At 38.8% G+C, this 22,789-nt stretch overlaps 1 protein-coding gene across 1 annotated transcript in view; it reads right to left on the bottom strand.

The window, feature by feature from the left end:
• RASEF (RAS and EF-hand domain containing) overlaps positions 1-22,789 on the bottom strand; it is a 94,490-nt gene that overhangs the window by 18,069 nt on the left and 53,632 nt on the right. The window contains exons 5-14 of the mRNA XM_004449478.5: positions 22,573-22,650; positions 19,286-19,401; positions 15,945-16,013; positions 13,973-14,057; positions 13,023-13,111; positions 5,174-5,408; positions 4,775-4,909; positions 4,511-4,658; positions 3,321-3,402; positions 2,041-2,155 (exon numbers count right to left, since the gene is read on the bottom strand). Of these exons, the coding sequence (XP_004449535.1) occupies positions 2,041-2,155; positions 3,321-3,402; positions 4,511-4,658; positions 4,775-4,909; positions 5,174-5,408; positions 13,023-13,111; positions 13,973-14,057; positions 15,945-16,013; positions 19,286-19,401; positions 22,573-22,650 (1,152 nt within the window). The remainder of the gene's footprint in view (positions 1-2,040; positions 2,156-3,320; positions 3,403-4,510; positions 4,659-4,774; positions 4,910-5,173; positions 5,409-13,022; positions 13,112-13,972; positions 14,058-15,944; positions 16,014-19,285; positions 19,402-22,572; positions 22,651-22,789) is intronic.

Here is a 22,789-nt window from a genome sequence, read left to right as displayed (position 1 = left end):
ATTAAATTCCAATCCTGGGGAGTCCTGATATGCTCTCTAATAGAGTGGAGAGAATCTCTAGAGTATATAGGCAGCATTTAATACAAGAAAACAGACCAATATGCCAAGCCCTTGATATTAATGCTTATACTTATGAACCTCATTCTTGTAAAACTGAAACTAGCCTAGTAGTATCTATTGCGTAAGAGTTACCATCTGAAAACCTCCTTGTTACTCAAATGTAGCCTCTCTCTAAGCAAATAAATTTACTACCTTCCCCCCACCACTACCACCCTGACATGGGACAAGACTCCTGGGGATGAGCCTCCCTGGCACTGAGAGGTTAATACCAAGCACTAACCAGCAAGGTATTTGGAAGAAGACCTTGACCAAAAGGGGGAAACATTAAAAAGAAATTAGTTTTTATCACTAAGAGATTTCAAAGTGAGTTGAAGTGATTTCAAACCATTCCAGAGGTTATGCTTAGGCACATCTCAGGCAGATCTCACTAATGCCACAGTAAACAAACTGCAGTGTTCCAAAGATGATATAAATATCTAGATACTATAGGCAAGGCACACAATCCCATGAAATCCCATGAAATCAGCAGCCACATGATAGGCCTTGCCTTGGAATATATCACAACCTATTTTTCCAATGTAATAGAGTTAGACTCATTTATAATTTTCCTACACATATTCTTCTACCCCTTTTATTTGAACCTATAATTAACATTATACCCATTAAATACTTGTTCCAGAGACCTAAATCTTTGCTCTGTTCAAATGCCAGTTGATCTTTGAATCTCAGCAGAGTTACAGCTAACAACTACTCTCCAAGTTCTCAGACTCACCCTGGACAACTAACAAAATGATCCCAAAAAGCAAAGAATATCTATGCCCATCCCAAAAAAACAAAGAGCATCTATAACTGCAAACAAAAAAATTTCTTCTATCTGCCTCACAAGTCTAAGTCCCCTCTCAATCTGAAGCAAAGCAGGCATCACTATCCCCAAATCCTCAAGATTGAGGAATGAACACAAACAAGGGGGGCATGCAATCATGGACCAAAGTAGACATATTATTCTTGTAGTAAAAGAACTTGTAACACTGATATACCGATAGTGGTTATGAGAGGTTCTGTGGGCAGGAGGAGGGAAGAATAGTTGGCATACAGGACTTTTTTAGGGCTTTAGAATTGTCTTGCATGAGACTGCAATAACAGATACAGACCATACAGATACATTTTGTCAAAAGCCATAAAAATATACAGTGCAAAGTGTAAATCATAATGTAAACCATAGGCTATGATTAGTAGCAATGCTTCAATACTTGTTTGTCAATTGTAACAAATGTACAACACTAATGTAAGATGTTATTAATAAGGGAAAATGTGAGAGGGACAAGGGTGGGATATATGGGAATCCCCTATATTTTCAATGTAACTTTTCTGTACTCTAAAAACTTCTTTAAAAATAAAGTTTAAAAAAAAATTAAAAATTAAAAAAATTTAGCACAGATGTTACCATCCAGTATTTCCATCCAGTATTTCAGTGGTATCCTGGGATGTCTGAAGACTCCAAACTGACCAGAAGAAGGATGAAGACATTTTTCATAGAGAACCGGAATGTCAGCCTGTGCTTACAGCCATGTAGCGTTTCACCTCTTCTTCTCATGCAGAAGTCCTTATCCACATCCCACCAATGTACACATCCAATTGTGTTGTCTCCTTGTCACTAAGAATACCTTTTTGTTTTTAGTTACCTGCAATTTTACTTGCTTCCTACAGGCTTCTGATTTCATCTGTAAGAAAACCCAGAATCTGTATTCCCAGAAGCTCCCTTTAGTAATGTCTTTGGCTTCGTGGGAACTTGTCCTGCTACTGAAGACCAGACAAAACTGCCAAGTGACATTGAAAACTCTCCCTCTAACCCACTTCTTCCTGATCACTTGGGTCAATGGGGTCTAATCGAGTTTACCACGACAGGGAAGAGCAATAGCATTTTCTAAAACGGGCTACCACTCCCCATGTAACTTTCTGTTTCTCCGTTTGAGTTCTTACCTCAATCATGTCAACCCATTCTCGCACATTGAGGAAGCTCTTCTCACATGTAACATCATACAGGAGCAAAACGCCATCTGCTTTTCTGAAGTAGGACTTGGCAATACTTCTGAATCTGGAAAGGAAAATAGCACATGATAAGTAGTGGTTCTAATCAGTTAATCAACTTGGTGCCAACTCATTCTTTGTTTCTTTTTAGGCTCATATTTTTCTCTTTTCCTAAAATAAGTCTCAACTGAGAGGAACCTAACAGTAGCAAATTACTGTGAAATAAGTCATCTCTAGGGTCTTAAATGGCCCAGTGAAAGGTAACAGGATGAGAATCTGGCCTTCTGATTCAGAAAAGTTAATCATTTTCTCCACCAACACAAAAAGGATAATCAGGACAAAGCTCAGGGTAAGATAAAAAGTTCAAACTCAATACCAAGCTACCAGAACCCATGTATGGGACACCAAGTAGGCTGAAAGGACATACACATTAGAGAAAAGTTACTTTTGGAAGGGGGTGGGAAGGGAGTGTTGAGGGTCGCTGAAAAAAGAGCTAATATCTGTTAATATCACCATGTTCTAGAAGCTTTACAACATTGTGGTGGGGGAGCTCAGTGGGAGAAAGAGCACACTTCAACATACATGCCTAACTCTAAAACTGAGCACAATGTCTTATGAGTTCTTTTGAGCAGGACCCTTTTAACCACAAATATTTTTTCACTGTTGAAATACCTAACCTGCTAGAGATTATAAGCTCCATAAAGGCAGGTATTTTTGTCTGCTTGTTCATAGTTGAATCTTAGCACCCTAAATGGTGTCTGATGCAGAGGAGGGCATTCAAGACCTATCTGTTGAACAATTGAATGAGTTCTGTTCCTGAAGTGTCAGACAAGATTAAAATCTATGCTTAACGCTTCTGGTCACTGGCAATGAGTACAAGATATGATACCCTCATGAGGTGTGAGCCTGCTAATTAGTTCATGCTTCTGCCCTGGAAGCCAGGGTGCTGACAGGTTCTCTTCTCCACCATTTATCATCCCACAGCTAAGCAGGTCCTCACCCCATCACTTAGGAGCATGGCTTCACCTAAATTCTCTTATTAGGAAAGAAAACGTCAGCTCAGTGAAAGTTTGAAGGTCTTCCTCTCACACAGCTAGAACATAAATGGAGAAGAGAAGCCTGGGGTGTGGTGAAGGGAAGCATTCTTGAAATTTAATTAAGTATTAAAAAACTCATCAAACTCCTGGCAAGTCTTGTTTTTGCAAACCCAAGTGGACCCCAAAAGCACTTGCCTCTCCTGACCAGCTGTGTCCCAGAGCTGCAGGACTGTTCGCTCCCCATCCACAATGAGAGTTTTCATCTGAAAGTCAACTCCTGGAAAGGGAATACAAGAATGGAGAAATGGCATGAATAATTCCATTCGTTTTTACTGTCACCCAATGACTCAAAGCTCAGCAACGTAGGGAGGAATGAATACTGCCTTCCAGGAGTGTGGACTTCAAATACTTGCTGTAAGTCAGACCACACATGTCTGCAGGTTGCCTGATGGGAAAGATTTAATCTATGGACAAAAGGAAAATCTAAGCCCTATTTGCCCTAACTAGCTGAACTCAGTCATCCATGCGCACACACACACGTGAATGCGGCATGATCTCTGGCAACTGAACCAAATACTGTCATCTTTATGATTCAAACTGAAGTCAACTTTCAGCTGTTACTTGAAGGGTCTATCAGAGACAAATAAATTTACAAATATGCCCACTGAAAAGGTAATCAATCTGTTCTAACATTCCTGGCTACCATAATAAGAACTCTTTAGATGAAGAAAAATCAATGAAACTGTGCATTTCTTTAACTCATTTCAATGATCATTATGCAAACTGGGAAAATCAGGATACTACTTCCTTCCTTGTTCTGAGCAGTATTAGTCATATATTGTTGTGAATGAGAGGAAGGGTGTATATGGCTATGATTTTGACCATGAAGACAAACTGGCCATAATATCTGCCACTTTGCTAACATCAAATGGCACCATATCAGAAAGGCTTTTCCCTGTACCTCTCCCCAAATCTCATATGCATTTTTAAAATTTGCTTTTAGTCCACTTCCCTTCACAGGGATGTTAGTTACTTGAGGGCCAGAATTTTGTCTACTTTGTTCATTGTATACCTTTAGCACCTACAATAGCACCTAAGTCAAAGCCGCAGCTCAGAAAGAATTTGCTGACTAAAGGAATCTGTCATCTCAGCCTTTAATCTCGGTTAGTTGATCTGAATAGTAAGTAGATCCCTCTGTCCTTTGTCAGTCTTTCTTTTCTACAGTTGGGCCTTAGCTAAAATAGAGGAGGACCATTCTATATACAACACAGATGCAAGAGAGAGAGAGAGAGAGATCTGTGTTTCTGCGTACATAATCCCTAAAGAAAATAAAATCGAGCTAGAGAGAGGCATTTTTCCATTATTAACTGAAATGGAAATCATACCCAGGGTAGCACTTGTATTTCCACGAAATTCATTCTTGCAAAGCCTCATGAGAAAACTAGACTTCCCCACTGCAGCATCCCCAGCAAGCACAATCTTGTATGCCTTCTGTGAGCCAGAAGATTTATGGTTGTCACCTGTTATATCTGTCTAGAGGAAAAAGTCATAGTAGGTGTTAAAGATAGTGTCAAGTGTCTTCCAAATAAATGATATAGCACAAAAAATTGACAGTATTCATGAGTAAAAGTGCCTCAAAAACTACCTACCTGTGGTGAAAGTGCTGAGATCGGCTTTCTTGAAGAACCAAGGCTGCCTTCACTAACAGATCCTTGTGGCTTCCAGTCTAGGATGGAAGCCACACCTTCGGAGCCATACGTCTCTTCATCCCTTATTTCAGGAACCTATTTTATTTTTTGAGAAAGTCAACAGTTAAAAATCAAAGTCCTTCATTGCACATATACATTGTGGGTTAAAGAGAAAAAACATGCAGCTCCATCTACAGCTGATGCTATTATGGAATAGAGTGTCCCCAAGAAAAAAAACTGTACTGACTATGCATCTTATTCATAATCCTTAAACGGATTTCCATGACGGATAAAGGTAAGTATGGTGGTGGAGTTCAATCAAAGGTAAAGCCTAGAAGAGCAGAGGTTTCTGGGGCTTACATCTGTATCTGAAGCATCACCCCCAAAGCTCTCCTGCACACACTGAGACCTCTGAAAACCCCTCTGGAGCTTGTATTCCACTTCAGAGTCATACTCGTTGGAATCTCTCAGGGTAGACAATCCACTGTCGAAGCAGCTTTCTGGCAGACTGTCAACTTCGCAATTCATCCTCTGCATAGGATCGCAGAGAGCCAAAGAGTCACAGTCCTCATCCACATAGGAAGAGCGGGAGGACCTGGAAATACAGGAGAAGAAAGCTTTTACCTGAGGGCTGACAAGGCTCAGGAATACTCACGCAATGGAAGGTCAGGGATAGAATCAAGAAGACTAGCACGCTCACTTTTGCCACAAGCCATGAGATATTCCATGATTATGCATCCAGGGGAAATTAAATGTTCAAAGCAATGTAAGCTCAATCTATGCAACAGTCAATTAAAATAAAAACACTCCAATCAAACATTTAATAAAAGAAGCTATTTTGATCACCTGCTTTACTTCCTGATACAAAAATAATTAGACTGCCCAAGATATTAATGCAATTTCAAGTTGCGTTACTAAAACTGAACCATTTTACACTAATGAGGTCAAATCACTTCTGAACAGCTCTGAACATTTTTGGATAACATCTCCACTTAAAAGGGATGTGGAGAAACAATCATGATGGCATGAGAATCAATGTACTCAATGTAATTTTTCAGTTTTTCTCTTCAAACACATGAAGAACTGACACATGAAGAAGAAAATATTGTCACAGGTTACAAAGTTGAAATAAAGACCAATTGTTAAACATTTCTGGTGTCACATTTCTAATCAACGTGTTAAGAAAAAAAGACAGGCAATTAGAAATTGTAGTACTAGGGTGGTTTTGATAGATAAAGTTTTATGCCCCTAATGTACTGACACTTAGTCTAGAAAGAACCTGGTGGGAGAAGTTTCATAGGGAGGTGCCTTTGGTAGAAGTTAGAAGCCCTGACTTCAGTGGATCTTTCCATTTAGGAAACTGAAAGATTCTTCAAACAGGAGAAGCAAAAGAAATTGTGCATTTTTCCTTCACCACTACTTTTTGCTTTTCCATTGGCTATTCCTAAGAGTCTTAGCCATACTGAAATGATAACTATGAGTACGACTTCTGGAATGCCTGTTATGTGTTGGGAACCATCCACTTTGGAAATCTCATTGGAAAGGGGAACTGGGTAGGATGCACAGTCTCCAAATATAAGAAATAATAAGATATATACGCTTAGAAAAGAGAGGGTGATCTTAATAGAATAAAGTAAAAGCCAGGTAAATCTGAGAAGTCAAAAGTATTTTTATACCAGTAGCAAATGTTTAAATCTAATTGCCAAATCACAGGGGTGGTTTAACCACTGACACTCTAAATCTGCGATAAATTTTATACCATATCGCAATTTCGATAGCGATCTATGTGTGTATACATATGGTTTTGTTTGTTTCAAGTTTGATGAAATTCTCCTAAAACTGGTTTTAGGCCAATCTCCAAGCATCCTAAGAAAACCATTCTCCTTACAATGTAGTTCAAACTACTTCAGCTCCAGTCAGAACACTGTTTTATCTGTTTACATTTTTTATAAGAAGTGAAGAAGTGAATCTTTAATTGAGGAATCATCACTATGAAAACCTAGACACTAAATTACAAATCTAGGAACATGATCAGGATCATACTCAAACTCGACTTATATACATACCCTTTTAAAGAGCATTATTCCTGCATGCCTTAAGTATAGACTTACATTTTTTCATTACAATTAAAATGTGTAAAAATAGAAAACAAGTTATATTTTTTTAGAATTCTTAAAACACACACACACAAAACAAATTTACAGGCTAAAATCACATAACACCAAGAGATACAAAATTAAATTTACATCACACTTTTAGTAAGATTTCAGATTAGCCTAAAAAAGAAAATAAAATATTTAACTTCTTAAATTTAACTAGAGACCCCTCTAGGGGAACTGGTCAGTCTGGGCCACAAGGGCCCTCAAGTTACCAGGTCAATGTCACAATCAAATGAGTGCCAGGTTCTTGTCACTGCCAGGGGACATGATGGTTTTGTCCCTTAGAACCTACTGTTGAGGAGCTGTTAGTCCAATATTTATGAGCCTTACTTATTGTTTCTACTATGTTCAAAAATGAATCCTGGTGACATTTCTAAATAATTTTTAATTCTGAAACTTTTTGAAAATGAATTCTGGCGAATATAATTTCTGTTGAGATTTCTGAAATTTGCTTAGAATGGATTTTAAATATTAGTCTATAAAAATGGTATCACAGGACAACCAGCAAGATGGAAGCAGAGTAAGGAGCTCTTAGGGTCAGCTTCTACTACAGGGCAGTTAGTAATCACCCAGAGCTATCTAAAGCACCTGTCTCAGGGTTCTAAGGGACCAGAAGAGCATCCTGCAACATCCTTGAAAGAGTAGGAAGAGGAGAGACTGCTCATCTGCAGAGAAGATTTGTAAGTAGAGCGCTCCACGCCAGGGAGGCCAGTGTCCATCCTTCACTGGAGGCACAAGCCACCTCAGGAGCTGTTCTACAGCTGGAATTGGATGACCCACTTCCCAAAAACAGGGGAGAAAAAGATGGTTGGGCACCAACTTCAGCTACTGATTAGTACATTTGGTAGGCTAAAGTACAATCCTGAGAACAGCTGAAGTTTGAACCTGTCCAAGTCAGAAAGAGGCCGGTACGCGCCATCTTAACTCCATGCCTGGCACAAGGGGAAGAGGGGCGGACTGAAAATTACAGTGCTGGTAAGGACTAGCTTCTTTCCATCTAGATCAGACTGCAGCTCTAGCATAAGCCCCAGCCCCACCACCAGCAGGGAGGAAGCTGGGGGTCTGTGCCAGCCTCTCTGGAAACTACACGTCACATCATGGAGGCTGGTGATCATCCTACTCTGGTGGCACAAACCACCCCAGGCACAAGTCTGTGGCTGGAATTGGAAGCTCCAATTCTCAAAAACAGGGGAGGAAGAGACTGTTGGCCACCAATTTCTGCTACTGATAAGTAAATTTGGCTGGCTAAAGTAAAACCCTAAGAAGAGCTAAAATTTGAACCTGTCCTAGGTGTAAAGAGCCTGAAAATCACCATTTTGACTCCACCCCCAGCATGAGGGGAAGCCGGGCTGATTGAAAAGCACAATGATGGTAGAGACCGGTTTCCTTCACCCAGATTGGCCTGCAGCCCTGGCCTAGGCTTCAGCCCAACCTCTAGCAGGGAGGACGCTGGCAGGCCCTGCACCAACCTATCCAGGTAACTGCAGGTACATCTAGCTGGCACAGACCAAATAATCAGAAGTCTATAGGGACAACTGCAGTCATCTTGGACCCACACTGTATAAACTGCTGCCCACACCTGCAGCTCTATCCCCACACCAGGCAGAGGAGAAAAGGGCATGAAGCTTCATCAATCTCTCTGGGCAACTACAATCTAGGCCTGCATGACTTGGATTATTCCACACAGCTGTGGCTCTGGCTCTGTCCCTGCCCCTAGCAAAGGAGAAAGTTGGGAGAAGCTTCATTGGTCCCTGGAGCAATGAGGGCAGCTTGAGCCTCCACAGCCCATAGCACCAACTACTTTCTTGGTTCCTACTGCACAACCAGCAAGGGAGAAAGGGCAGGAAGCCCTAAACTAAAGAGAAAAACTGCATTCAGAATAAATACTCTAGTAAGCCAGATGCAAAACCACCAACAAAAAATTACAATCCACACCAAGAAAAAGGAAGCTATGGCCCAGTTAAAGGAACAAGATGAGCCACCAGATGACATAAAGAAGTTGAGACAACTAATCATGGATGTTCAAAAAAACTCAATAAATTCAGTGAGATAGCTAAAGAGATTAAGGATATTAAAATGACACTAGATGAGCACAAAGAAAAATTTTAAAGCATACAGAGAAAAATAGCAGATCTTATGGGAATTTAAGGTGCAATACATGAAATTAAAAATACGCTGGAATCATATAATCACAGATTTGAGAAGGGAGAAAGATTGGTGAACTTGAAGAAATGGCCTTTGAAAGTAAACATAGAAAAGAACAGATGAAGAAAAGAATGGAAAAAAAAGAACAAGGTTTCAGGGAACTAATGACAGCAAAAGAAATGCAAACATATGTGCTATGGGTGTCCAAGAAGGAGAAGAGAAGGGAAAGGGAGCAGAAGGAATATTTGAAGAAATAATGGTAGAAAATTTCCCAACCCTATTGAAGGACATGGATATCCATGTTCAAGAAGCACAACATACCCCCATCCAAAAAAAATCTGAATAGACCAACTCCAAGACATATAGTAATCAGAATGTCAAGTGCCAAAAACAGAGAATTCTGAAAGCAGCAAGAGAAAAGAAACGCATAACATGTAAGGGATACCCATTATGATTAAGTGCTGATTTCTTGGAGGCAAGACAACAGTGTTATGATATATTTAAGATACTGCAAGAAAAAAACTTCCAACCAAGAGTCTTATATCTGGCAAGATTATCTTTCAAACATGAGAGTGAGTTTAGAATAGTCACAGATAAACAGAAACTGAGAGAGTTTATAACCAAGAGACTAGCTTTCCAGGAAATACTAAAGGGTGTGCTACAGCCTGAAAGGAAAAGACAGGAGAGAGGGGCCTGGAAGAAAGTCTAGAAATGAAGATTATATCAATGAAAGTAACTAAAAGTACGAAAAGAGTGGTGAAAATAAAATATGACAGATAAAACCCAAATATTCAGGAATAAACTTAACCAATGATGCAAAGCACCTATTCAGAAAACAACTTGTTGTTAAAATAGATCAAAAAAGGCCTAAAACCCATGCACAGTGCTGATGCGCACAAGGAGTGCTGTGCCATGCAGGGGTGTCCCCCACGTAGGGGAGCCCCACATGCAAGGAGTGCACCCCATAAGGAGAGCCGCCTGGCGTGAAAGAAAGTGCAGCCTGCCCAGGAATGGTGCATCCCACACGAAGAGTTGACACAACAAGATGACACAACAAAAACACAGACTCCTTTGCCACTGACAACAACAAAAGTGGACAAAGAAGATGCAGCAAATAGACACAGAGAACAGACAACCAGGGTGGGAGGGGGGGAAGGGGAGAGAAATAAATAAATAAATCTTTAAAAAAAAAGGCCTAAAGAATTGGAAAAACACTCCATACTCATGGATTAAAAAACTAAATATCATTAAGATGTTAATTCTACTTGAACTGATATTCACATTCAGTGCAATCCTGAAAAAATTCCACCAAGATTTTTTAAATAAGTGAAAAACACGCCACAATTATCAAATTTATTTGGAAGGTTAAGGGGTCATGAATAGTCAGAAACATCTTAAAAAGGAAAAGCGAAGTTGGAGGACTCTCATTTCCAGACTTTAAATCATATTACCTAGCTACAGTGGTAAAAACAGCATGGTATTGGCATAAAGATAGACAGATAGACTAAAGGAACTGAATTGATGGTTCAGAAACAGACTCTCATATGTATGGTCAAGTGATTTTTGACTAACCTGTCAAACCCACCCAGCTCAGGCAAAACAGTCCATTCAAAAATGGTGCTGAGAGAACTGGATATCCATAGCCCATAGAAGGAAAGAGGACCCCTTTCTCACACCTTATATAAAAGTTAACTCAAAATGAATAAAAAATCTAAATATAAAAGCAAGAACCATAAAGCTTCTAGAAGAAAATGTAGGAAAATACCTTCAAGCCCTGGTGGAAGGTGGTGGATTCTTAAAGAGGAGGACTGAGATGAACTACTGATGTTTAATGTATGTAGATGTTTTAAATAGCTTTACTGTAAAGTGTGGAAATGTACAAAGTTGAGGGTAACACATTAGAGTGAGTGACAGCTGGGGATGTGCCTGGAAATGGTAGTCTAGGGATGTAAATGCCAATTGACAGAATGCTAGAGAATAATCTAGGGACTGAATAGCACAGTAAACCCAGAGGTGGACAAGAATTATGGTTGTTGGTACAGATGCAAGAGTGTCCTTTGTGAGCTGGAGCAGATGTACATCACTATTGCAGGTGGGAATGTGGAGAAGCATGGGAAAAACACAACTGGAGTGAACTACGTACTGTGGTTAACAGCAATAATGTAATATTCTTGCATCTATGCCAAAGATGTACTGTGTTGATAATGGGAGAGTACGGAAAACGTGTGCTAAATGTACACTATGGACCTGATAATAATCACATGATATTATCTCATTATCTGTAACAAATGTTCCACAACAGTGGGGTGTTTTGATAGAGGGGTATTGTTTGGGAATGCTGTAGATGTGCATGATTGTTTTGTAAATTTACAACTTCTGTCATAAAAATATATTTTAGAAATATATTTGGGTGGTTTGGGGGGAAAATACGCCAAATGTAAAATAAGGACTATAATTAGTAGTAAGATTTTGACAATATTCTTTCATAATTTGTAACAAACATCTCACAACAGTGCAAGGTATTGGTGGAGGGTTGATGTATGGAATTCCTGTATGATGTTACATGTCTGCTTGGTAAATTCACAACTTTTACTATGTACTTATTGTTTATGTTTGTTTATGTATAAATGATATAAAAAATAATAATAATAGGGTGGGTTGGGGGAAAAATACATTGATTAGTAGTAATATTCTGAGGATGCTCTATAATGATTAGTTTAAAATGTTTAACAACAACGCAAGGTATTGGTGGTAGGGTGAGATATGAGAGCCCTGTATGATGTCATGTGTGTTTGTTTTGTAAGTTAACAGCTATTACTATCCACATATTGTTTATGTATGTTCATATATGAGTGACATACTTGAATAAATTTTTTAAAAATGGCATCACACCCACACATTTTTAAAAAGTAGTATTTTTTCCTCAACAAGAGTAAATCAATAAACCATTAGAAATTTTTATTTTGGTCATCTGTGAACAATAAAAATGTCTTACAGATAAATAAAATTTTCTTTAAATTATCATCAATTAGCCTTTGTAACTGGCCTTCTTGAAAGGGGGCCTGACTGTTCTGCTATTGCTGGGATATTAAGTACATTATTCTTTATACCAAACGTTCCCAAGTGTAAAGGGAATGAACATGAATCAGAAAGTTACATCAGAAATGGACACCATGGAAAACTTCAAGGTACGCCTTCACTTTTAAAACTTTGATATCCTCCAAAATTAACTTTCTAACTGGCAACAATGAACATGTGTGTATGTACACATAAGCTTATAAACACATTATCTTTAAGTTTTTATTAGTAGGTCTCAAGTAATAATAGGGACCATATTCCCCATCAATTGATTGGAAACATAGCTAAATTCTTACTTTCTGGTAAGCCTCATGACTCCTTCAAATACAATATCTCATAAACATCCACTAGCACTACTGCTATTTATTTGCAACCTTTCCTTTTCCTCCAGCCTGGCTTATTTAATATTATGCTGAGCTATTAAGCATTTACAGATCATGCTGGACAGTTTCAAAACTATATATTGCAGTAATTATTTAACAAGATATTACTACCTAAATATATCATTTTTTAATTCACCATCTGCAATTCCACTGGTTTCTCTGAAACACCTCTTACTAGGCCTACTTCTAGAAAACCACGTAGGGTTAGGAATGATATAATGATGAGCATACAAAAGCCCAGTCATGATAAATCTTAAGGAACTAAATCTGTCCTCTCTGAAATATTTTTACTTTCAATTCATGCTTCAGAATTTTAAAGTAAGAGAGTAGAGAACAGAAAGAAATGGCTGCACAAAACATATTCTATTATTTTAACTCATCTCTAAGATTTCCTTTTAAATTTGGTCCAGAATTTGAACAAAAATAAAGTAGGTGTTAACATACCTGTCATAGCCCAGAGGTTGAGGCGAATGACCATTAAATTTGGGACTGCTTCTAGAAATTGTGCTACCTGGAGATGTATTATTTATACGCTGTAATATATAAATAATCTTTTGTTATTCCATGTAAACATTTTCAAAATATTTTTTTAGCTGTAGCACACTATGTAACTTCTTCAAACATAAATAAAGTTTGGTGTCTTCCCTGACTAAGGTGAGCATGAAAATCGAATTATTGAAAACATTGAAACAAGATAATTGAACACAGTCACCTCTCTATATCATATCTAAACCCTACTACATATTCCATACAGAAGTATCCTGTTTCCTAAGAACTGCAACACCAACTTCCTCCACTTTGCCTCTTCTCGAACCCTAATTTGTCTTAATGACTGGTTCTTCCATAGCCAAAAGTATGGTACTGGAAGCTCATGCTTCAAGTGGACCCCAAAGGTGGAAGAAGCTTTAAAGCAAATGCAGTCCTGGGAAAGACCATAAAACAGGTGGGTTTGGAATCCAGGACCCAGCTCTGATAATCTACATCATAAAGAAAACTCAGTGTATCAAAGCACTCTGACCTCCTCTCACCAGGGACCTTATTTCATTTTCACCTCTGCGGGACTTTGCATTTTTCTTGTATTACCGCTAATTGTGCACATCTTGACTTCCTACTAGATTATAAACAATTCCAGGTCAAAGCCCACGTCTTATACGTTTCTCTTATTTTCTAGAACAGTTAATAAAATGGTTGGGTAACATCTAGATATGTCTGCAGAGGGACAGCATTGTTTTTAATTTGGAAAAACTCTGCCTTCTCTACTATATGGAAACACCTTCTCATTATTATAAGGATCTATCTGAAGTTCTGGTCTAAGAAAATTCATGATTTTCATAATCTTCAAAATACTCTGCCACTAGACAGGAGAAAGTATATTATAAAATCATAGTGCATACCAAGGATCTGTTGAACTTGCTGTAACTGTTTTCTAGGGCACTCCTTAGGCCATCATTACTGTCATGCAATTTCCGATTAGCTGTTCTACAGATTAAATAAAAATCATATTAAAAAACGGAAAGTATTATGGGGGTAAATTTCAACACTTTCTTTTCAGGCTGTGAGTTTCAGAATGTGGAGTTACCTACTACCTTCTGCAACTTTCTACCACTATCCTCTGAAGTTCACGCACCCACTGAGATCATAATGAACTACTGAAAGTACACCTTAGTGGGTGCCTCTTCTCTCTGTAAAGCTCCCAGCACATTTTAGGAAGGAATGGATTCTGTCTTAGAACTCACTCTGCCCTCTGTGGCCCTGGCGTTTGAAGAGCTGGCATGCAGGCCCCTGCTCCCTGAATGTCTGACCATGGCACCAGCATCCTGTGCTGCTCTCTAACCCCCTCCTCATGGCTGGGTGTGGATGCCATGTGCTGGATCACGCGTCTTTGTCCTGGTTACTCCTGCATCCCATCAGGCACCATTGCATTCCAGTTAGATACTCGGATGATGATGATTTATTTTCCAGGTGACGCAGGCAAGCCTTCGCCTCTCTGAGCCTCAGCAACCTCGTCTATAAAATGCGAATGATAACAGAGGTCCGCTTTGCAGAATGGCTAATCTTCCTTCAGGTGGCAGCTCCACAGTCACTTCTTTGGCGGGCATTTCCCTGACCTTCCTGTTTAGGCTCAAGGTGCCTGTTATATGCCCTTAAAGGACATGGACCTTCCCGCTGTCACACCTTTCTCATTTGACATTTTATACTGACTTCTGTAACTATTGATCAGTTTCTGTCTTCTCCTCCTAGACTATCCCATAAGGAGGGAGATTTTTTTCCCCTTACTTGCCCACATCCTTAGATCTTGGCATAATTGACCCATAAAAGTTGGTGAGTGAAAATCTGCTGCATGAATGCAAAAATGAGTAAATGGGGTTTTGTAATAAATGAACTCTGTGGCTGCCATATGTGAGACTTATGCTCAAATAAGGTGGAAAAAAATCTGTCAGGCTTGACCTTCCTTCATTTGGGGAAACTAAACTAGAAGAAAACCCTAAATAGGGAGAAAAAACAATGAAGTGCAGAGGGAGGTTGAGGGTTTGCAGGAACGCCCTGGGAGGATGGAATTACCTGCATCTGAGTTATGAAGTTGACACAGCAGGTATATGTTTCTACTTGGAGGGAAAAACTAAGAAATAATATATACCGAGCCAAGCAAAACAGAATGGGAAGGAGTAACTGTATGCACAGTTCTGGGAGCCATGAGCAGCCTGGCAAACCTTCAGGGTACAGAGCTGAAGAGAAGCCTGCTGAGGGCAGGGTTGGGACTGTTTACAGAGGTCTTATGAAGACACACTAGACAGACCTCCTCACCTGGGAGGACTTCTGGAGAATTATACTCTAGTCCCTAGATTAAAATAGTTCACTTAGGACTAGGACCCTCAAAAAGCTAAGTGGATGATGTTGACATAGCACAACATTGTGCACATAATTAACAGCACTGATATAGGGGGAAATGTAGGATTGTATATATGGTAACAGAATAAAATTTTTTAAAGTGTCCATGGAACTACACTATACAGTGAACCCTCAACCATGACCTATAGTTAATAGGTCAATTATAAAAATGTGCTTTCATCCATTGTAACAAATGTTCCACACCAATGCAAGTTATTAATCATAGGATGGTATATCGGACACCTGTATTTTATGCATGATTGTTCTGTAAACCTACAACTTCTCTAATAAAAGAAAAGAAAGAAAACAACAAGAAAAAGCTAAGTGGACACACTGAATGCACTGCAGTGAGAAGAGATATAAAGGCCACAGACCTGATTTTCAGAAGAGAGCAATTCGTGTTATATGTGGCACACGTTTTATTAATTAAAAAATAGTCAAACTTAAATGTATTGAGCATTTTACATGAGAACTTACTGGAGCATTTCAATTTGCCTCTCAAGACTATTTCGATCTTCTGTGTACTCTCGGATTATTTCCAGATCCCTGTAAAATTATATTTTAGATTTGAGTGAAATTCAGGTGTTAAGTTCTGCCTCACCTATAGCTGTCTTCCCAGACCTTTTTTGCCTTTTTCAAAGACATGTGCCCCTGACCTCGGTCTTCTATTGCACTGGCGCCCCTGCTCTGCACCTCAGCAGCCTCACTGATGGACTCTGTTATGGGCCGACTAAGCTCTCCCTCCTATACTCCACACACACAGCTCCACCCTGTGCTTCCTTGTGCCAGGTGTCGCTCCACCTAGGACACCTTAAAGGGCAAGTTCCTCCTTTTCAACTGGATCTCGACAATTCCATCCCTGTCTCCAATGAGGCAGCTTTGATCCTCTTTGGGACCAAAGCCTCTGACCCTCTCCTAAATCTCCAATCCCGTGTACTCCCAACGACCAGTTCCTTTAGTCCAACATGTTATCACCCTGAACCTTCTCTAATTCCAAGCCTTGAATGATGCTCCTCCTTTTCTCCTTACTTATGATCCCCTCTCTTGTCCCTGCCTTGCCCCCATTCCTGCTCTCCCTCCCTCCTCACCCCTAAACCTCAGAGGAAACCACAGAAATTGGGCTTTCTTGGCTTGCTAAAAATTCACTCAGCAATTCCTCTCTTGCTTTATTACAGATCCATGGCTTCCTCCTCAAAATGTGTGTGCAGACCACTTCTCCCTACCCCACCCCACCCTCAGCATGGGCCATGACTCCTAGGGACGAACCTCCCTGGCACTGAAGGGTTATTACCAAGTGCCAACTAGCAGTGCATCTGGAAAAAGACCTTGCTCAAAAGGGGGCAATGATAAATACAAATGAGTTTTTATAGCTAAAAGATTTCAAAGTGAGTTGGGAGGTCATTCCAGAGTTTATGCTCAGACAAGCCTCAGCAGGATCTCATTGACTGCCACAGCAAACAGTGCCTCAAAGAGCGGGCTTCTGAGGGCTCTAGAGACATCCAGAAACTATAAGCAGGGAAGACAGCTCAGGAATTCAGCACCCTGTCAATGGGCCCTTGGAATTTATGCTCCCCAGCATAACAGAGTTAGACTCATTTATAGTTTCTCTATACATGGCTCTTCTGCCCCTTTTACTTGAACCTATTAATTAGCACTATACTTGATAAATATATGTCCCAGAGACTTAAATCTTTGATCCATTCATGTGCCAGTTGAGCCCTGCATTTCAGTAGAGTTGCAACACCTACTCTCCAGTTCATTGGACTCTCCCAAGACAACCAAAAAGGAGATGATGATGGACAAAACCCATCCCAAAGAACAGAAAAGTATCTGCAACAGCAAGCAAGATAGCTCCATCCACCTGCACCATGGGATCTAAGCTTCCTCTCAATTAGAAGTAGAGTGGGCATCACCAGCCCCAAATCCTCAAGATTGGGGAATGAACAATGGGCTAAAATAGACATATTATTATTTCACTATAGCTTTATTATTACTCTAGCAATGGAAGAACTCTTACCATTGATATAAAAGGCTGCAGTCATCAGAGGTTCTGAGGGATGGGAGAGGGAAGAATAGGTGTAATATGGGGGCATTTTTGGGACAATGGAGTTGACCTGCAAGACATTGCAGTTATGGATACAGGTCATTGCATATTTTGTCATAACTTACAAAACTGTGCAGGACAGAGTATAAACTATAATGTAAACTGTAATCCATAGTTAGCAGCAACGCTTCAATATGTGTTCATCAATTCTAACAAATGTACCACACTAATGAGGGATGTTGTTGATGTGGGAAAGTGTGGGAGGGGTAGGGAGTGGGGCATATGGGGATTCCTTAAAATTTTCATGTAACAATTATATAATCTAAAGCTTCTTAAAAAATAAAAAAATTAATTAAAAAATGTGTGCTCAGAACATGTTCTACCACCTCCAGCCTCTGTTGCAACTCAGCCCCATTTCTAAGCAAGCCCCATTAGTAACTTCCAAAACCACTCTTTGGATATCTGTTCTTAGGTTCTGTTCAGAATAGCCCATCTATGTGCTTTCTTGATGAAGAAACTAGAAGTTCACCAACAGACTATAGGAATTCATGTTCCCTATACAAGATTTCGGGGCTTTTACATGGTAGTCCTAAACTAGTTTTTAAAGTTATTTTTCTTCTTCTACTTTTCCTTTCAAAATCTCTTTCTGCTCAGTGGTCTGACCACCGCCCCCCAGTCCAGTCTTATCCTACCCATACTCTTGCCCCTGCTGTAGTTACTGCCTCACTGGGAACATCCCTGAGGTACTCTTTTCCCAACTTGAAAATGGGAAAACCATGCCATAGAACGTTGTGTGGACCAAATGAAGTAATGAGCAAAGTGCCAAGCATCATGCCTGGCCAAGGGCATGCCCCTTCTTCCCACCTTTACCCACACAGACCTACCCCTCCAACCAAGTTTAGCTCAAGCGTCTCATCCTTTACAAGGTTCCTCACCTTTTCTGAACTCAAAGAATATTTTTTTGATGATCACATAGCAATTCATCCAACCTATGGCACTGATGGTTAGTAGTGCTTTTGAATTATTTATTCCTTGTGCTGGTTAACTCTGGAGCCCTTTTACTTTTTCTCCACCCAACTAAACATAACTTCTCAAAGAGCTTTTCTTTTTTGTATACTCCTTGCTCATAACTCCTTATCTAATAAATTTTTGACTGCTTTGTATTACAGGACCTTATTTCTGATTGAAGTTAACAAACAAAAGCTAAGATATTCTGCTCAAGTGTACATGTACTAGGGCATACACATACAAAAGCTTGTATATGCATTTTATACTTATGTATCCCTAAATAAATTTCCATGTATACGTCCCTTATATATAAATAGATGTGTGTATGTGTACGTGTATTTGATCTTATATTAGTAACAGCATACTGCAAAACTAAAGCATGGAAAAATACAATCATTGACAGAGATCTAGTCTTCCCTTTTTTATGTTGTACAGCCAGGATTCCTACCTTCAAAGCACTATAATTAGCACTGACTCTTAATACTTCAGGTATATTCTTCTGCTTAAAATTAATTTGAACATTTATAAAGCCATGCATTGTGCTAAACAGCCCATAATTAAAATAGTTAATCCATTTGTTTTAAAAAAACACAAAAATCACTAGGAAATTTGACCTTTTAAAAGCAAAATCTTTAGAAAACAAAGAACCTATTAGCAAAGTTAATAAATGACTCTTTATTATTAAATAGCTGTTTTCTCCTCATTGATGCTCACCTGTATGTAAACACTCTACTCAAACTAAAAAATAAAATGCAAAATTTTATACCTTTCTGAATTCAGGGTCTGATCAGCATAATCACTTTTCAGTGCATCTAATTCACTTTGAAGAAAGGCTATGTTTGTCTGTGCTTCTAAAAGGTCTTTCTTAACTTTCTGATTTTCCTAGGGAAAAGGAATAATGCAGGTCATTAGACACAGAGTTTCTTCTACCTGAGAAAAATAAAACAAGGTGTCATGGAACCTGCCCACACATCACTCCCCAACTCTTCACGTCATGGTGTCCAATGAATTAATTATCAAGTCACTGTAATTGAGATTTTAAATGATCAAAGAGTCATATTTTTAAAATCTCAAAGCTAGTCTCCACTTTCTTTACACTTGACATTTCATGACAAACCATAATAGTCAAGACTTTATCATGGTGCACTGTAACATGTTACTGGAAAATTAACTGAGGCTAGACATTTGAACACCTGTTTTCCCTAATGAGCAGTATAAAGTTATTGCTAAATATTCAGTGTAGTACCCCATTACCAGGCAGACTGATAACTTTTTAGAATAAGCCCTTTCATCTCACATTTTGAAACTGTATATTGAAAAACCAGTGTGATTAGTAATTTTTGCATTTTTTCTAAAGAATCCATCATTGGAAGTTTCTGGTTCAAGACAGCAGACTGAGGATATGAATCTGTGTTCTTTCCCTTCTGAGATTCCATTAATATGAAATGCCAAAAGAAATGAACAAAAACCAGTTAAAATAATGGATGAGAGAACCATCACCAATAAAGAGATTTCAATACATTTGTGGAAAATGGAAACTGGATGGAAATATGCTGACAAAAGGAAGAAAATTGGGAAGGGAAGTCCCCTCTCTTATCCTAGCAAAGAAGGGCTGATGGCCAAAGTCAATTCCAAAGGCAACGAGAGGGCTTGCCTCTTTAAATGTCTAGGAATGACTCCTAGAAGGAAAGCTAAAGCTCTGTGATTAGCCATGCCCTACTCATTCTGCTTATTAGGATTCCAAAGTCTAACTGCCAGCTTCATACACAGACCTCTAGGAAGACACACTGTCAGGGGAGAGGCCTAAAGGCAAACAGATCTATTCACCTAGCTTCACAGGAATCCTACACCAGCTACCTAAAATGATCAGCCTATCCTTTCTATTTAAAATATGAACAGATAAGAATTCCCAAGTATATGACAACAAAAAGGAACAAGAAATAGAAAGCACAAAATAAACTCCCAAAGGAATCCCAGAGAAATTTAACCAAACTTGCAAAAATTGTGAGACACAGACATATCCAGATATGCAAAGACTGATAAAACTGACCCCCCATACACCCTTTCTGAAGAAGTTCCTTGAGGCTTCACTATAGCAAAATGAGGATGAAAATCCCAAATGTGGAAAACTGCAATTTGTTAATGTTGCAATTAAACCAAGAAGCCAATTCAAAGAAATTCCAGAATGACATATGAATAGTAGTATAAAAGCACTCAATCCAAAAATGATATTTTCAGGGGATGCCCAAAATAATATTGACAAGGAGAAAAACGATACAAATTCCACACACTGAGAAGAATCACTAATAAGCTGTATCAGTGTTGTGAAGATGGCAGAGGTTTCTCCTCATAACAAGAAAAATTAAAAAATCAACCAGCAAATCTCATAGAAATAAATAACTGTACAAGAAAGTGATGATCCAATTATAAGGCCAAGTCAGTCAAAATTTGCTGCTGTACAAAGGGAATTCATTGGACCATGAAGCCAAGAACCTACTTTTTTGAATGGCATGAGAATAATGACTGAAGAGAAAGAAAGGCAATCCTAGCTCATTTCTTGGCTCTGTCATGAAAACAATTAGAGTCTGTGGTAGTTTGCATCTTTTGTGGACCACAGAAAATGATATTCTTAGGTTAATCCATTCCTGTAGGAGTAAACCCATTTTAAGTGGGACCTTGTTTTTTTATTAGATTACTTCAGTAGGGGTGAACCCAGGGTGGGTCTTAATCCTATTACTGGAGTCCTTTATAAAGGGGATAAACATACAGAGAAAGAAGACCACAGAGACAGAGAAGAATCCACAGAAGCTGAGAGAAAGAGAGCCACAAGAGCAAGAAACTGAAAGGAACCAAGCCTGGGAAAGAGGAAGCCAGAAGCTGAAAGCAATGAGGCCCAGAGGAGAGGGCAGAGGCCAACAGATACTGCCATGTTCCTGATTACCCACAGCTGCAGCTCAGAGAGAATGCAACTCCTGGTGACACCTTGATTTAGACCAGGGGTTCTTAACAAGGCAGCATGAGCTTGAATTGAAATTCAAAAACATTATTCTTGTGGGGATGTGTTGGTGCAGGTGTGATATATTTATTAAATAATACATAGTATAGTGTGGACTTGGTAAGGGTTCATAGTTTTTGCCTGCCTGGCATAGGGGTCTGTGGAACAGAAAAGGTTAAGAACCACTGATATAGACACTTTCATGGCCTCAGAACTGTAAGCATGTAAGTTATTAAATCCTCATTGTAAAAGCCAAGCCCTTTGTGTTATAACCTTGGCAGCCTTCTGTAAACTAAAACAGAGTCATAACAAAGAAATGTTTTTTACTTTGAGAGTTGACATAAAGGCAAAATAAAGAAAACTAATAATAACTGAAAAGATGGGAATGTTACCAATTTTGCCAATAAAATAGTAAAGATATAGTCAATAGAAGATAAGAAGGGACAGAAAGAGGAAGGTTGGAGGAAGAGCAGAGCAATAATATCCCCTTCTTATAGAGCTAGATCTACAGGTCAGATTGATGATACAAGAATGCAGGGTTAACTACAGTACGTAAAGTTGAAGGACAACTAAAACTAGCTATACATACATCAAAAACTGAGAGGTGGAGATAGCAAGATATATATTCACCCATCATAAGAGGAAATCATAGTTAACTAAAATTAATACATCAGAAATAATGGTAAATTCATGTGGTTTAGTCTTTTCAGAGTAATTACCAGATCCACAATCAGAAATGGCTGAAAATTGCTATCTAGAAAGCAGACTGGTGGTGGAAGTGTTTTTCATCAAAAGACCTTTCTACAACTTTATTTTTTCCATGTCATTATTGCTGTCATTTTTAAAAAAGGATTCATAATAGAAACGGGTATAATCGGAAGGAAAAGGCTATGTAAATAACATCTTTGTTTAAAGGAATTTAAAAGATTTTTTCTAACTATAGCATTAATTTTTCTGAAACTTCTTTTCCTGGAACATGGATATAATAGCATGATTATGTTTAGAAAACAATAGACTAAAGGGAAATGCCTGTCTGTAAATGAAAAGGGGATTCTTACCATTGATAAATCATAAATTTGTTTTTTTAATGCAGACACATCTTCCTTTTTACTTATATGTTTTGATTGTTCTTCTAGCTGAAAGAGAAAAATAAAAGTGTGTGTTTACAAACCCACCTTGAATTTATCTGGTTAAGCTTAGGAATATCTTTGTATATAGATATGGGAATTCTAGAAATCTTTAATTTTCAACTTTATACAATTTCATAAACCATTA

The sequence above is a fragment of the Dasypus novemcinctus genome, chromosome 8 (genome assembly GCF_030445035.2).
Source record: "Dasypus novemcinctus isolate mDasNov1 chromosome 8, mDasNov1.1.hap2, whole genome shotgun sequence".
In the NCBI taxonomy this organism is placed as follows: domain Eukaryota; kingdom Metazoa; phylum Chordata; class Mammalia; order Cingulata; family Dasypodidae; genus Dasypus; species Dasypus novemcinctus.
This window is presented reverse-complemented; position numbering and strand designations above follow the sequence as displayed.